The sequence below is a fragment of the Cryptosporidium muris genome, genomic scaffold, assembly GCF_000006515.1.
Source record: "Cryptosporidium muris RN66 scf_1106632373431 genomic scaffold, whole genome shotgun sequence".
Classification (NCBI taxonomy): domain Eukaryota; phylum Apicomplexa; class Conoidasida; order Eucoccidiorida; family Cryptosporidiidae; genus Cryptosporidium; species Cryptosporidium muris.
Window position 1 is genome coordinate 438,923 of NW_002196573.1, and position 13,578 is coordinate 452,500.

The window sequence follows — 13,578 nt, forward strand, 5'->3', positions numbered from 1 at the left end:
AATTATGTTGGATAGCGTAGAATTAGATAATATCTATGAATAATAACAGATTAAGAACTATTATATTGATTGATAAAATAGAGTGTAATCCCCAAAATGTATTAATAAAGGAGCCTAGTGAACTGATATAAAGAAATAAAAATAAAAAAAAAAAAAATATAAAGATTGTGTATCAAGTGAATTTGAGAATGTAATAGATCTCACCTATGAAGCTCTTCAATTTGTCTTAATTAATATTAGAGAAACCATTCATTTCAATTTGTCAATAATAGGATTATTTTGTACATAACTTTAAAAAGAAATAAAAAATTGAGATAATCATAAAACAGTGAATAAAATAATCACTTCAGGTTTTTGAGGAAATCTCTGGTCTTTCAACCCAAGTTCATGGAATCAATATTTCTATTTTAAGTAAGAAATTAAGAAGATATTAATATTTTTAAATGTAATACAGAACTTAATGGATCAAGCTGAAATAGTTTTTTTTTTTTTTTTTTTATCTATATTTAGTTATTTATATATATTAAGAATAATGAAGCTAAAATATAACTGATGTAAATTCTGAAGGTAGTTTAATGAATGTATATAATATAATGCAGAATATGTATCTTGATATAATATCTGATGGACTAAGAAGTTATATTTCTTAAGTAAAAGTAATAATCTAATTAGTCTAGAAAAGTAGCTTCGTGATGCATGCGATTTCTATATCTAAGGATCATTCCAATATTTCCTAGACTCAATAGTATTAGCTTTTCAGCTAGGATTAAGATAGCATGTATGATAATATCTTACCACTTGGATATCTAGATATATATAAAAGTGGATATCTTACTTTAGGGAAATTGGTGTTGATATCATTGGATTTAAAAGTAATAGGTTTCCAATACCTAATTTATTCATTAAATGGGAATTTATCAGAGCTGTATCTCTTTAAAATTAATCCTTATTATTGCTATAGTATTTGAGGAGTTACTTAAAAAGCAGCAGGTTAATGTACTGGAAGAACATCTAAAGTGAATAGTCAGCAATCTATCTAAGAGTGGTTTGCAAATAGAAATAGCTGAGAAGCTACTTAGAGGACGTGTGTGAGAATAGATTTGGCATAGTAGATTGCAGTATTAGTTGTAGTTATCTCTACTTTTAGTAATTAAGTGATTCTTTAATTTTTGTTCCGTGTTACCTTGATATAAAACTTCAGGTTCTATTTATCTGCAAAAGATGACTGGAAGGGGATTCGAACCCCTGGAAACGACAACCTGAATGCCGCGCCTTAGTCCACTCGGCCATCCAGCCTTAGTGTGCTATCTCTTATTTACATTATAATTATATTTAGTGTACCAAGCTTCAAAATAGAAATTACAGGCTCAATTTCTTGTAATAATAATAAGCTAGCAATAAAACTTCTTAAAATAGCTAAATATTAGGATAATAGATACTTATAAATTATAGTTTTGGTTCTTGGTGAGCTTATATAACTACATTGCAAATGTTGTAATTCCTAAATATTCAGCACATGCCACCCTATAAATTGGTTTAATCTTATCAGATGAAATGCTGTATTGATATATATAAGAGCCTTTCTGAGACATTAAAGATTGTGTACAAGCCTGATGTATATTATATATGGGTTGAGATAAGGCATAATTAACTGCTTTTAATGAAATTGTATGATCTACTTTTAATATTTTTGGGAGATTACTTCGATCAATTATTGAGTTTACATAATACATAATTAGCTCACCTGTTAACCACTTTACATCTATAGTATTAGTTAAATTATGTATCTCTTTTTCCAATAGTTTAGCACATATAAGATTGGCAAATATATATGAATTATCACAAAAACTTTCAACTTGATTAGTGATTGATAGGATCATCAAACATCTAGTACAGGACTCAAGAAGACTTGGAGGTGTAGATATTTCCATATTTGTATGACCTCTACCATATGTTACTTGTTTATTATGTAATTTGGGACTTCTTTCTACAACCTCTCGTAAGGGCCAAGTACTTATTTTAGGTGTTTCTACTTGATCATAATCTTTTGATGGATCAAATATCTTTTTTTTTATGAGAGGATCTCTTATATTTAAAGGAGATATTAATTTCAAATATTTAACTGTCAAATTGCGTCTATCTACGATCTCTTGAGAGTTATGGGCTCTCAAAAATTTATGAAGAGCCTTTAAAAATAGTAAAATATACTTCAACTTTCCGCGATAATAATTATTTGTCTCATTGATAGTATTTCCAATAGATAATACGGGTTTGGAACTTGTACGATTAATAGCACTAGAGACTTCGACAATTCTAGTCTCTATTTGCCTTAAAAGACGTGGTGTCCCTCCTGGATTATCAGATAAATTCTCTACAATCTTCCATATTTCAGTTGTAACATAATTATTTTTGTATTTAATATAAGAAGGTGCTGAAAAAATTTTTTCATCTAGCATCTTTAGTTCTTCTATATTTAAATGTCGTATTATAGTCTTACAAACTAATTGGGAACATTTTGAAGAGTTTTGTTCATATTTCAAATTTATATGAGAGTTTACATGCATGAATGCTTTCTCAGATTGTGCTTTTGTATTATTAGAACTTCGGGTAGTAAAGGTCTTCTCTCTTCTTGATTTATAGTCATGCTCTTTTATAATTTCGGAGTTAGGCTTAATATTTAAATTAGTACTCTTGTTAGGTGTAGCTAACATTTGGGTATCTGTGAAATTTATTGTTTGGGAAATATTAGATTCAGTAAAACCCTTATTATCTTTATTGGTTAAAGTTGGGAATAAAGCAGGTTTGTTCATATCACCACTAATTTCAAAATCATCCAAATTTCTCAAATTAAGGTTAGTATTTTGAGTAGTATTAATATTTTCTATATATTCCTTATCTAAAGTTTCATTAATATTACTATGAGAATCCACAAATCTCTGAAATTCCTCTAAATTATCTGATTTATGTTTATATACATCTTCAGTCGAGTTTGAATATATATTATCAGATTTATTTAATATATTTTGCTCAAAAATAAACTTGTCAAGTATAGGATCTGTTAATAGTATATTATCAGTAATCCCCTCTTTACAAGTATTATTATTTATATAATCTACTTTAGTATCATTTAGTATATTGGATGTTGCATTATCTCCCATAGTCATTTGAGTTTGAATATTTTCTAATGGCTGAGAATTGGTAGATGTATCATTCAAATTTATACCAAAATGAGTTAAAAATTTGCTTTCTTCAAAAGGAATTATGTTAATAATTGTACCATTAACAAATTCCTGTAATGAAGAATTCGTAAATTTCGCAATGGACAAGTCTACAGGTTCTTTGAATTTACCCTTTAACATATCCATCAATTTTAGTGCTACATTCAAAGTATCAAATAATTCCATTCTATTCTTTAACAAGTAATCTTTAAAATACTTATTAGGGTTTAGTGTTTTAATCATTAAATTAACAAGTTTCATCTCTGATACTAGTTTCTGAAATTCCAACATATTAAGTAAAATAAGGTTTTGTTTTTCGTATATCCTTTTTAAAATAGTAACAGTTTTAAGAACACATTCTGAAGGCTCTCTATGTTGTGACTGTTCTAAAAATAGTAAAAAGTACCTTATTATCTGGCTATTTGAAGCTCCAGTTATAGATTTTGTTCTAATTTCTTTTATATCAATATAATCCTTTAAGATACCTTTCAGTTTATTAATTTCTTTCACTAATTCATATTTTGCAATTTTATGCCCAATAATATTCATCTGATCTTTAATCAGGTTTTTTAATAAATTACGATATTTATAAAGAGATTTAATATCATCTACTTCGTAGTAACGACTTCTAGCTACATGTAGTACATTATCTTGTAATTTCTCTATAAAAGACTCTGATATCTCATTATATTTTGTCAAATATAAAGTCCCAGGAGAATTCAAATACTCTGACACCACAAGTTCATTAATAATACTATTGCATGAATAGCAGTACATGGTAAACAAAAAACTGAAAAAAAGTTTTACTGCAATAGTCAAATATCTCATCTCAAATGTAAATGCAAATAATACTCTCTCCAGTTAATTAGGACTATAGATTGTATTATCTAAAACTTTATTCAGATATATACATTAGCTAATTTTAGTTAATCAGACTTTTCTTTAAAGTAAAGTTATAGTTCAGTTTGAGTTTCAATACCTCTTTTCTATCCGGCTATATTGAAGCGCCAATTTATGGGCGGTTAAACTTTTTTTTTTTTTTTTTATGTTAATTTATAGGAGCTATTATATTTCAGTAAGGAATAGATCTAAACTATCAAAATAAACAAATATAATAGTAGTTACTTCTATGATATATCAACTTTAAATATGCGGTACTCATGTAGTTTATAACTTGAAATAATGTGAAGTTTAGATATACTTTGTAATAAAAAAGTACCTCAAAACTCGAAAAATACTCGAAACTAAAATAAAGAAGTATCTATAATTCGTAAAAAAAAGCTCATGGTTAATGATGAGTCACAACATAATTTTTATTTTTTCATTTCTCTTTTTAAGTTTACATGTCCTATCCAGGCGTATGATAAATGAAGGGGATTATGATAGAAATATCCAAGTAATTGTTGCAAATCCAAATTATTTATTACATGACAATAGAGCAGTAAATTTTGTTGTTAAATTTATTCAGGAACGCCCAAAATATGTAGTTAGGAACCTTAATGAAGAGTATAGAGATTTTACAATTGACATTGAAAAGGAAATCCTCTTGTTAAGTAAAGCCAAAGCCGTGGTATTTCTATTTCCACTAACTGCATATTATATGCCAGCACTACTAACTCAATATGTACAAAGTGTATTTACATCAAAAGGTTTTATGGAGGCAGTTTTCAATAAAGAATTTTTAATCGCAGTCACTGCATTACAGAATGAAAGTGTATTTACAGGTGTAAGATCTATGGAGATACTTTTAAGCTCTGTTATTCAAACTGCAAAAGATTCAGGGCTTCACTATATTGGAATTGTGAGAGTTTGTGATCCAAGTGATGATTTCAATAATCAAAATGAAGTTCTTTTAGAGGAAGCTTGTGCAAAGATGGTAACACTTATAGATACAAATGTGAATTTATAATGATAATTATTATTTAAATTGGTTAAATTTTATAAAATATTATATGTAGACTAGAAGTTTGTTGATATAACTTCTTATTTTTTTAGGATTTACTACATCTCTATTTTAAGATCTTTGTAGCAGTGTTAGGCGCTGTAAAGAAATATATAGCTTTAACAATTTGATTACCTAGAAGCTGATGCTTATAAAAGGAAATTTGAGGGTAGTTCATTAGATGTATTATATTTGAGATAATAATGAAAATATTGTATAAATATATTTCAGAATGATGAGATTTATAAGGAAATATGGGTTTCTGTTGATTTTAGTATGCATCTATAAATTACTAGAAACTAAATGTAATAGCTCAAATATTAGGGAGAAACCTTTTAATTATGGCCTTAAATCGACAATAAAACAGTCAAAATATGTAAATGATACAATACCCACTGAGAAACGGAGCAATAAAATTAGAAAACCTAGTTTTAAAGCACAGGAGGTAAGTATCCCTGTATTAAAGAGAACTTTGGAAAGTGGTACGATAAATGAGGACGATATAGTATTTTCACCATTGGAAGATAATGTTATAGACAATTTTGAGTTAACTGATAATTTTGTGTTAAAAAGTCAACATATGATGGATTTAGACAATGATATATATAATTTAGAACTAGAACCTACATTTGGGAAGTTTTCGAAAGAACTAGTTGAAGAGAAACAACGGCCAATGATAATCCACGCAAGATTTGGGGAGCCAGTTCCTCAAATAAGTGAAGAAGAATTAGAATTGTATGGATCTCCAAATAAAGATATGATATTAGCTATGGAAATTCCAACAATGAAACCACAAGTTCAATTCAAGGAAATACTAAGATTAAGTAATTCAAGATACAAAGGACTAACTCCAAGACATCGAACTGCACAACCCAATGTAAACTGGTGCAGAGCAATTGGGCGAATGGATCCTAGGAATATAGAAAAAGCTACTACAATTCGTCGGTTAATGCAAAGTGGTTGGATTAGTATATTGGGTGGTACAGGAGAAGGTGGTGCAGTTAGTTTCAGAGGTGAATCAGGTCAAAGAGGACCTATAGGGTGGCCAATACAAAATATATGTGAAGGAATATATTTACTTGAAACAACATATCATGGTACAGGAGACTGTGAACGAATTCTTTTAGATTTATTAGCTCGTTACCATGGCCAATGGGGTCTGTTTCTTAAGATTTTTAGGCAAAGATTTCGTCAGGTATGTCAATATGTTGGTTATAGTATAGGAGAGTGGGAACTTCAAAATGATAGGGCATATGCTCCTTTTGGAGTTTTTCGATCCTCAAGATCTAAGAGAGGAAAATATATATTGACTGAAGAAAGGCGTGAAATGCTAAATATGCTACGAAATAGAGGTAGTATATGTAGTCAAATTTCTGAAGAAGATAATCATAAGGCCATGTTATTAAAATCAACCATTGATAAATTTCTTCCTTTAAAACATATAAACTATAGAGTTGTACTATCTGATTATTGTGAAGTTGTATATGCAAAGAGAACAATTGTAGAATGTGTTGAAGCAATTTTGACTCTTTTTAAGATAAAGAGTACTAGCAATTTTGATTCTACTTCACGTTTCAATTTTGCTAGAGATATATTTTCTCAAGCATGTAAAAAAGCAGGATTTATAAGTTTAAACTCCCAGAGTGAAGATATGGTGAGTCAATCAGATAAAGAATAGGAGTAAATATCTAAATTCTTGAGTCTTATACTTAGTAAAATAGCTCAATTAGCTAGATATAAATAGGAGAAATTTATTTCTGGTATATTATTTGGATTTATCTATGTGAGATATACTATATTATTTTGTTATAATTTCTTTGGCTTACACTAAATACCATGTAAAGTAGATTCATCAACTAGGCTACCGCTTAGATTATCAAATTGATTTAAAGGATCTGGTTTAGTAGCTGTTACTTCATTGTGCTTAATTTCCTCTTCTTTTATAATCTGGCCTGTTTGTATCAGTTTTGAGGTCTTATGATCTCTAGAATACTTTAGAGTCTTGTTTTTTATAACCAAATTAGGTAATTCTTGTGCTGAAGTGTCCACTTGAGAAACTGTTACCTGAATTGGCATATGAATTCCACTAATATCTACTAGTGATGGTTCTTGTGATCTAGGTAACATAGTATAATTTTTTTCAAATACTTTTTTATCTTCATCAATGTCTTTAGGTTGAGCTGTTTTTTGGTTATTTAAAAGTTGATTAGAAACTTTTTCATCTACTTTTTTATATTCTGAAAAAAGTGTTTTTGTTGGTTCTTCTTGAGGTAAATATTGATGAGATAAACTCCACTTCTGGGGTATAGATTCTTCTTCAATATCTTTAATATCCTCTTCATCTTCTTCGTATTCAGAGTCATCTTCTATAAGATTTATATCTTCTTCCTTAGATAAAACTTGTTTGCTTAAAAAAGCTTGTTGGTCGGTATTCATAGAATATTCAATAGTAGTTTCATTATTATCTTCTATATTAGATGATTTATTTAGTAATTCTTCTGATTCAAGAGGATTCATAATTTGTGGAAGTTGAATATTTTCACCATCTAGCTCGGCTTCAGCAGTACTTATTTGTGCAAGTCCTCTAGTAGATGTAATACTTTTTCCAAAATCTGATTGTAATAGTAATGAAGAATGAGCTCCATCAGTGGGTAGATTATAATAATAATAATAATTATTATTATTATCATTATTATCATTATCATTAGTTGATTGGTCACAGGATATACGTAAAAACTCTTCTGAAGATACTACAGGCCCTGATTTACATAAAATGATATATCCTGAACACCTGGCTCTAGCTTTAATTGCTACCTTCCCTACTGTTTTTGCTGGTCTTGACAAATAGCCAATTTCTCTACCTTCCTTAATATAGGCTCCTTCATAGATATATCTTCTAGGAGTAAAAGTCAAATTATTTCCCATAGCTACATACCACTTAAACCTTTGATCTGAAATTGGTTTATGTACTCTAGCATCGCATAATATACCAAGAAATCGTTCACCTTTGGATACAGAAACTTGTATATTTGGATAATAAAATATAACACCAAAGCATGGTGATACTAATTCTTCAGCAATTAATAGTCCAGGTTCATACATCCATATAACCCCAACAGATACATTCAAAGCAACTTTCTTACCAATAGCCATATTTTTTTGTGGTGTAAACTTCATTCCACTTTTTTTAGCTTTAAACCACCTTCTGTTACCTTGTTTAAAGTTTGATGATACTCTAGCCTTAGGTAAGAGATTACTTGGAATATTATTAGGATTATTTTTCATTGTTGCCAAAGGAACTGAAGGACTATAAACACTTCCAGAATACAATAATGATGACATTATATCGTCTGCATAAATATAGTATATTGAATACTGGAGATATATATAGATCCAGAATAAAGTACGATTCATTTCTATTAGACAATATATATAACTTAGGTGTATATATTGTTTTGATCATAAGTATCTTTTTGTCACAATCACTCGAATACTCTGAATTTCTACATATTCTACGAGCGAATTAAAGTACTATTATTATTCGAAGAGCCAAGTTCTCTTTTTTTTTTTTTTTCTTATTTCTGTTTTAGAACTAATAAAAAAAAACTAAAAATTCAAAAGCTAAGTGTCTTTCAAAGTGTAACTATCCCTATAGTTCTTTAATTTTTGTGACCTTGCAATATAGTTGAAAAATTTGACTAATATTGACTTATTTGAACTTGTAAAGTTATTGGTATATTGAGGCGCCATATATGTGTATACTACGTAGGACACACAGAATATTTAATTACATGGACGTGTAATCACGTCTAGTGTTGTTTAGCTATTTAGTCTATTTAATGAATAGCAGTAGATTTCAAAAAAAAAAAGAAAAATTTGAGATCAGCGATTATTTTATGACACAGTTATGCATAAAGAGAGTATATAGATAGAGTATAAAAGTTGAAGGCTTTGCCTTATCCATATATATGGTAACTTTAAAACGTACAATTAACGAGTGTTGTGAAATACTTGGTATTAGCTCCTTAGAAATAAATAATGAGAATGAAATTAGGAAGGCATACAGACGGTTAGCAATTAAGTGGCATCCTGATAAGAATCCTGTCAATGAAAGACAAAAATGTGAGGCTAAGTTCAAGGATATAGTAGAAGCATATGATATAATGATGAGTCCATCTAAACGTCGGCAAGCAGAATATATTTCTAAAAAAAAAGAAATATTTTCAAATGGTATGGTTGGAGGAGCAAGAACAGCTCGTTTTGATGGTTCACTATTTGGTGGAGGTGCAAAATTTGCAAAACAGGGTACAAATCCTGGGTTAATTAATATAAAGTCTACAGATAGGATTAATCAAAGAGTTAATAAACAGAAATATGCAAGAGAAGGTACTTCACCACTTTCTGATAAGTATGCTAATTTTTCAGATAAATTCTTTAAAGGTTTGAATGGAATCTTTGATATAGTTTCAAATGCTGTAAGCAATAGTGAAGAATCTTTCACTATTGCCACTACAAAGTTAAGAGATATAAAGAATGCAATAATAAGAAATGCGGCAGATACACACAATGAAATATTTGTCTCTATAAAAAATTCTTTAGAACAAGGACTTGAAAAAAATTTAATAGACGAAGAGACAACTGCTACTCAAAATGATCTTCAACATAATGAATCATCATCTACAATAGATAATTCATCAAATGCAATTTCTGAAGATAATTTAGATGGAGACTTAAATTCAACTCTTGAGAACATTCCTATACCTGAATACAGATCAAATATATTAATTGCACCTAATTATAGAATACCTAATTATGTACATAAGCAAAGTTTGTGTGGAGGTTCTCAGGGTCCTCATCTATTTGCAATTAGTAAAGGTTGTAGTGTACAAAGTGGGAAAAAGTACATAGTAGGGGAGTCTCTCAATATTCGGCATGCTAGAAAAAAGATTCCAAATATAGTATCTGGTAACCTACAGGCTACGACTGAGAATATTATCCATCCACAAAGTACACCTTAGTCAAAAACAGGACCATATATATCCTTCTCTACAATAATAAAAGTAAATCACTATTACTATTAGGTAGAGATAATCAACTATGGATTAATTTCTAATTTTTATACACTTAGGTTACAACTTTATAAATTTCATGCTTCTAATTTTATCTGCAAATATAATTTTCAGTAGCAACTACAACAAGCCCTGTCGCATTGAGCGCCATATATTAATGAGTTATTTTCCCCCTCACTAGATTGTGTCTTGTTTAAGATGTGGCAAGGTGTGTGCCCATTAACATTGTGATCAGTTGTCACTTTTTATAAATATTTGAAGAGTAAATTGGACATTTATTAAGTATTATTCTAAAATGACGAATACTATAGGACTTGTAATTGAACGTTTCAAGTCTATGTCAACTCCTATGCCTTCGGTTACAGATAAAGGAAAATATGTTTTGTTAGGTATTTTCAATTGCATATTATTTGGGGTGGGGATGATTATTATTGGAGTTATGAATAATGATGCTCCTGACATTGTCACTGGTATTTTGCAACTGTGTATACCATTTGTCGGTTGGATCTGGGCTATTGTTTGGGGTATTTTGATCGTTTCTAGAAGTCTCTAAGTAGTCACAAGTAAATGAGATTGTAGCGCTAAAATTCTAAAGTGGTTTAAATATCTGCTTTTTCTTAATAGTTGGTCTTCTTTTTTCCAACTATTTGAAATATGAAAGAAATGTAGTTTTAGTAACAAAGTATTTTTTTAATTTGGTAGTTTATATCTTCACTTAAAGTTTCTAAAGAGGTATTAAGTACTTTTATATTTGGACTTTTATTGTCCTTTAGAGAGTTATTTTTGTTTAATATAATATTTACTTATTAAGAAAGCAAAGGATTGGGTTTAGAGTCTTATTGTCTTTTTTTTTTTTTTATTAATATTTATAGGGTTTTGTAATAATAGTAAATCTTAATAATTCCGGGGCTAGGTTTGACCTTATATGGTGTGTTTACCGCCAAAAGTGTTGTTTTATTGTAGATCTTGTAATTTGGCGGATAATACTTAATATATATTTAATTTTAGATGGACTATTATTGATGAATTTGAGCTATTAGTTTATATATTGTAAATAGTCTCTATAAATTAAGAGGCTAGATATAATTTAAAATTTATTATTATAGAACCAAGAGTGTAGTTATTTGATATTATGCAAGAAGACTGAATACAAGGTTATAAGCGTTATGCTAATATCTAATAAATGTATTGCATATCTGCTAATATTGCTACTTGTTAGATTGGCTGGGATGAGGTGCTATATACCTGGTATGAATACTTATGAACCAGTAGAAGTAGGTTATAATTATTTGTACAGTAATCTACCAATATATAATTCCAATAATATGGAAAGTATTTTAGCTAAACAAGATACCATAGGTCATAATATACAAACTCAAGATATAAACCAGCAGTATATAGATACTTTTCAGCAAGAACATCAAACAAATGTAAATTTAATAGATAATCCAAGTAGTTCTTCTGAGTTAAAACAAGAATATCAAACGAATATAAATTTAATAGGTAATTCAAGTGGTTCCTCTGAGTTAAAGGAAGAATATCAAACAAATATAAATTTAATAGATAATTCAAATGTATCCTCTGAGGTAAATCAATCTTTTTTTAGTAATTCAAATAAAGATGAATCAGAATCTGATATAGTTAGTGTATTGAGGATTATAAAACGAATTAATCTAAATAAAGATAAAGAAAATAAGAATTATTCTGGGAATAAATGTAAGATTCATATTTTTTTTAGTTATACAAATGAAGAAATTGTTAATTTTTTAAGAGAGGTAGAGGAGATTCTTGATCATAAATATGAAGCAAAAATTTTAAGTGAGAATACAGAAAAACTTAATGAGTTGTTTGACAAACTATCAGTGGTAACTCATATGGATATGAAGATGTGTAGTAGAATTATGAAAAAGTGGATTTCTGTAATTATAATTGATAATGAAATAAATTTGCTAAGGTCAGATAGTTTTGTAATATGTAAAAAGTATTTTTCATTATTCTCAAAGAAAATAAGGGGTTTACCTAAACTAATCTCTTTAATGAAACAAACATTCGATATATTCCAAAATAAATCAAAAAAGAAGTTAAATTTGCATGGGTAAGTAAATAAAAGGTTTTTATTCTATTTAATACAAGATTAATATAATACTATTTACTTTTGTGAATAGATTTTCTTTGTTAAATCAGTACTTAGTATCAACAAAGTTATTAGAAACAGAAAAAGTAGACTCTTTTGTTAATCTAACAATGATTAGAGCAACTATACTAACGATTAATGATATTTTATCAAAACCTGAAAAAAGTCTTTTTAGTAAGCTTCATCTGATTAGATTGGCTTTGAAACATATAATATTTAAATTTGAAAGAAAAGAATCAGTTCTAAAGGATAAGGAGCAGAAGAGATTATTTAGGACTTATAGATTACTTCATTCCTTTTATATTAAATTTTTTAAGACAAAAAGAGAGTCTAAATCAGAGATTGGAAGTTTAAATCCTTGTACCACTGAATTTTTTGATACTGAAAGAAATATACAGGGGTTTAATATGAAACTTGAAAAAGTAGCAAATTTGGTTTTTGCGTCAGACAGTAATGACAGTAATGAGGCAAATGAAGGTAAATATAGTGATTTTAGTATAGAAATGAAAGATAATATGGAAAGTTTTCTGGCTATGTTGGCAAATATCAAATATAGCCTTGTTAAATATAGGGAACTGGAAATAAAAGATGTTGATACTTTAGCTCATCTATCTTTTATAAGAGAGATAACGATTAAAAGATTTGTTCAATCCTATATTTTGACTAGTAAATGTTTTGATAAACAGGGTAATAAATATAAGAAATTGGTTAATAAGGAAATAGAGTAAGTTATTTTCATTTCAGATTATTCTTTTTTAATAATTGTATTTTTGTAGGGGTATTAAATCTGGGTATAATTTTTTGGGAGCTTTTCTGTGGCAAGATAGGTTTATTGTTGAGAAGAATCATCCACTTTATATAGAAAGTAAAGATAACGCCTAAACTCAATAATAGAATAGATTTCAGGTAAACTTTACTTGACGTGATGCGCCATGCATGTAGATTACAATACAGACATCTCGTGGTTACCTAGAAATTAGTTGTTTTATGCTCTTCAATTTCTATTTATATCTATAAGATGTATATTTCTCAATCTTTTTTCTTCTTGGCATTTTTACAAGCTTTTTCTTTAGCTGCGGTTATTATTCCAGTAGAAGAAGCTGATGCATTAGGTAATAATCATATTGTTACTAGTATACATCCAATTTCAAAAATTCTAAAGACCGATAATGGGCAACCATTAAATAGCAAATCAAGTATAAGTGATTATTTCAA

General features: G+C 28.6%; 7 protein-coding genes and 1 non-coding gene across 8 annotated transcripts in view, besides 7 other annotated features; 6 read left to right on the forward strand and 2 right to left on the reverse strand.

The window, feature by feature from the left end:
• The first annotated feature begins 125 nt into the window (after positions 1–125).
• Positions 126–163: a sequence feature (AT_rich).
• Positions 164–479: 316 nt separating this feature from the next.
• Positions 480–527: a sequence feature (AT_rich).
• A 695-nt stretch (positions 528–1,222) lies between these two features.
• CMU_008850 lies at positions 1,223–1,296 on the reverse strand. The gene has a single exon. It is a non-coding gene; the product is annotated as a tRNA-Leu (tRNA).
• Positions 1,297–1,478: 182 nt separating this feature from the next.
• Positions 1,479–3,995, reverse strand: CMU_008860 (uncharacterized protein; the record flags this gene model as incomplete). The annotated part of the gene is made up of 1 exon (XM_002140707.1): positions 1,479–3,995. The coding sequence occupies one exon, from the start codon at positions 3,993–3,995 to the stop codon at positions 1,479–1,481; it is 2,517 nt and encodes an 838-aa protein (XP_002140743.1).
• A 251-nt stretch (positions 3,996–4,246) lies between these two features.
• Positions 4,247–4,276: a sequence feature (AT_rich).
• Positions 4,277–4,578: 302 nt separating this feature from the next.
• On the forward strand, positions 4,579–5,127 carry CMU_008870 (flavodoxin-like fold family protein; the record flags this gene model as incomplete). The annotated part of the gene is made up of 1 exon (XM_002140708.1): positions 4,579–5,127. The coding sequence occupies one exon, from the start codon at positions 4,579–4,581 to the stop codon at positions 5,125–5,127; it is 549 nt and encodes a 182-aa protein (XP_002140744.1).
• Positions 5,119–5,172: a sequence feature (AT_rich).
• A 222-nt stretch (positions 5,173–5,394) lies between these two features.
• CMU_008880 (uncharacterized protein) lies at positions 5,395–7,042 on the forward strand. Its single transcript, XM_002140709.1, has one exon. It carries the CDS (start codon positions 5,396–5,398, stop codon positions 6,836–6,838), a length of 1,443 nt encoding a protein of 480 aa, XP_002140745.1. The 5' UTR covers position 5,395; the 3' UTR covers positions 6,839–7,042.
• A 791-nt stretch (positions 7,043–7,833) lies between these two features.
• Positions 7,834–7,867: a microsatellite.
• Positions 7,868–9,128: 1,261 nt separating this feature from the next.
• Positions 9,129–10,178, forward strand: CMU_008890 (DnaJ domain-containing protein; the record flags this gene model as incomplete). The annotated part of the gene is made up of 1 exon (XM_002140710.1): positions 9,129–10,178. The coding sequence occupies one exon, from the start codon at positions 9,129–9,131 to the stop codon at positions 10,176–10,178; it is 1,050 nt and encodes a 349-aa protein (XP_002140746.1).
• Positions 10,179–10,524: 346 nt separating this feature from the next.
• CMU_008900 (uncharacterized protein) lies at positions 10,525–10,782 on the forward strand (the record flags this gene model as incomplete). Its single annotated transcript, XM_002140711.1, has 1 exon — positions 10,525–10,782. The coding sequence occupies one exon, from the start codon at positions 10,525–10,527 to the stop codon at positions 10,780–10,782; it is 258 nt and encodes an 85-aa protein (XP_002140747.1).
• A 291-nt stretch (positions 10,783–11,073) lies between these two features.
• Positions 11,074–11,100: a sequence feature (AT_rich).
• A 209-nt stretch (positions 11,101–11,309) lies between these two features.
• Positions 11,310–11,334: a sequence feature (AT_rich).
• Positions 11,335–11,395: 61 nt separating this feature from the next.
• On the forward strand, positions 11,396–13,245 carry CMU_008910 (uncharacterized protein; the record flags this gene model as incomplete). Its single annotated transcript, XM_002140712.1, has 3 exons — positions 11,396–12,324; positions 12,395–13,087; positions 13,140–13,245. 3 exons carry the CDS (start codon positions 11,396–11,398, stop codon positions 13,243–13,245), a joined length of 1,728 nt encoding a protein of 575 aa, XP_002140748.1.
• Positions 13,246–13,381: 136 nt separating this feature from the next.
• Positions 13,382–13,578, forward strand: part of CMU_008920 (uncharacterized protein) — a gene marked incomplete at both ends in the record, with an annotated part of 2,046 nt that continues 1,849 nt past the window's right edge. The window contains one exon of the mRNA XM_002140713.1: positions 13,382–13,578. This exon is cut by the window's right edge and continues 1,849 nt beyond it. Coding sequence (XP_002140749.1) covers positions 13,382–13,578 — 197 coding nt within the window.

Bases quoted from the DNA above. Each gene is read 5' to 3' on its own strand.
- CMU_008880 (XM_002140709.1), top strand. From the start codon at position 5,396: ATGAGATTTATAAGGAAATATGGGTTTCTGTTGATTTTAGTATGCATC.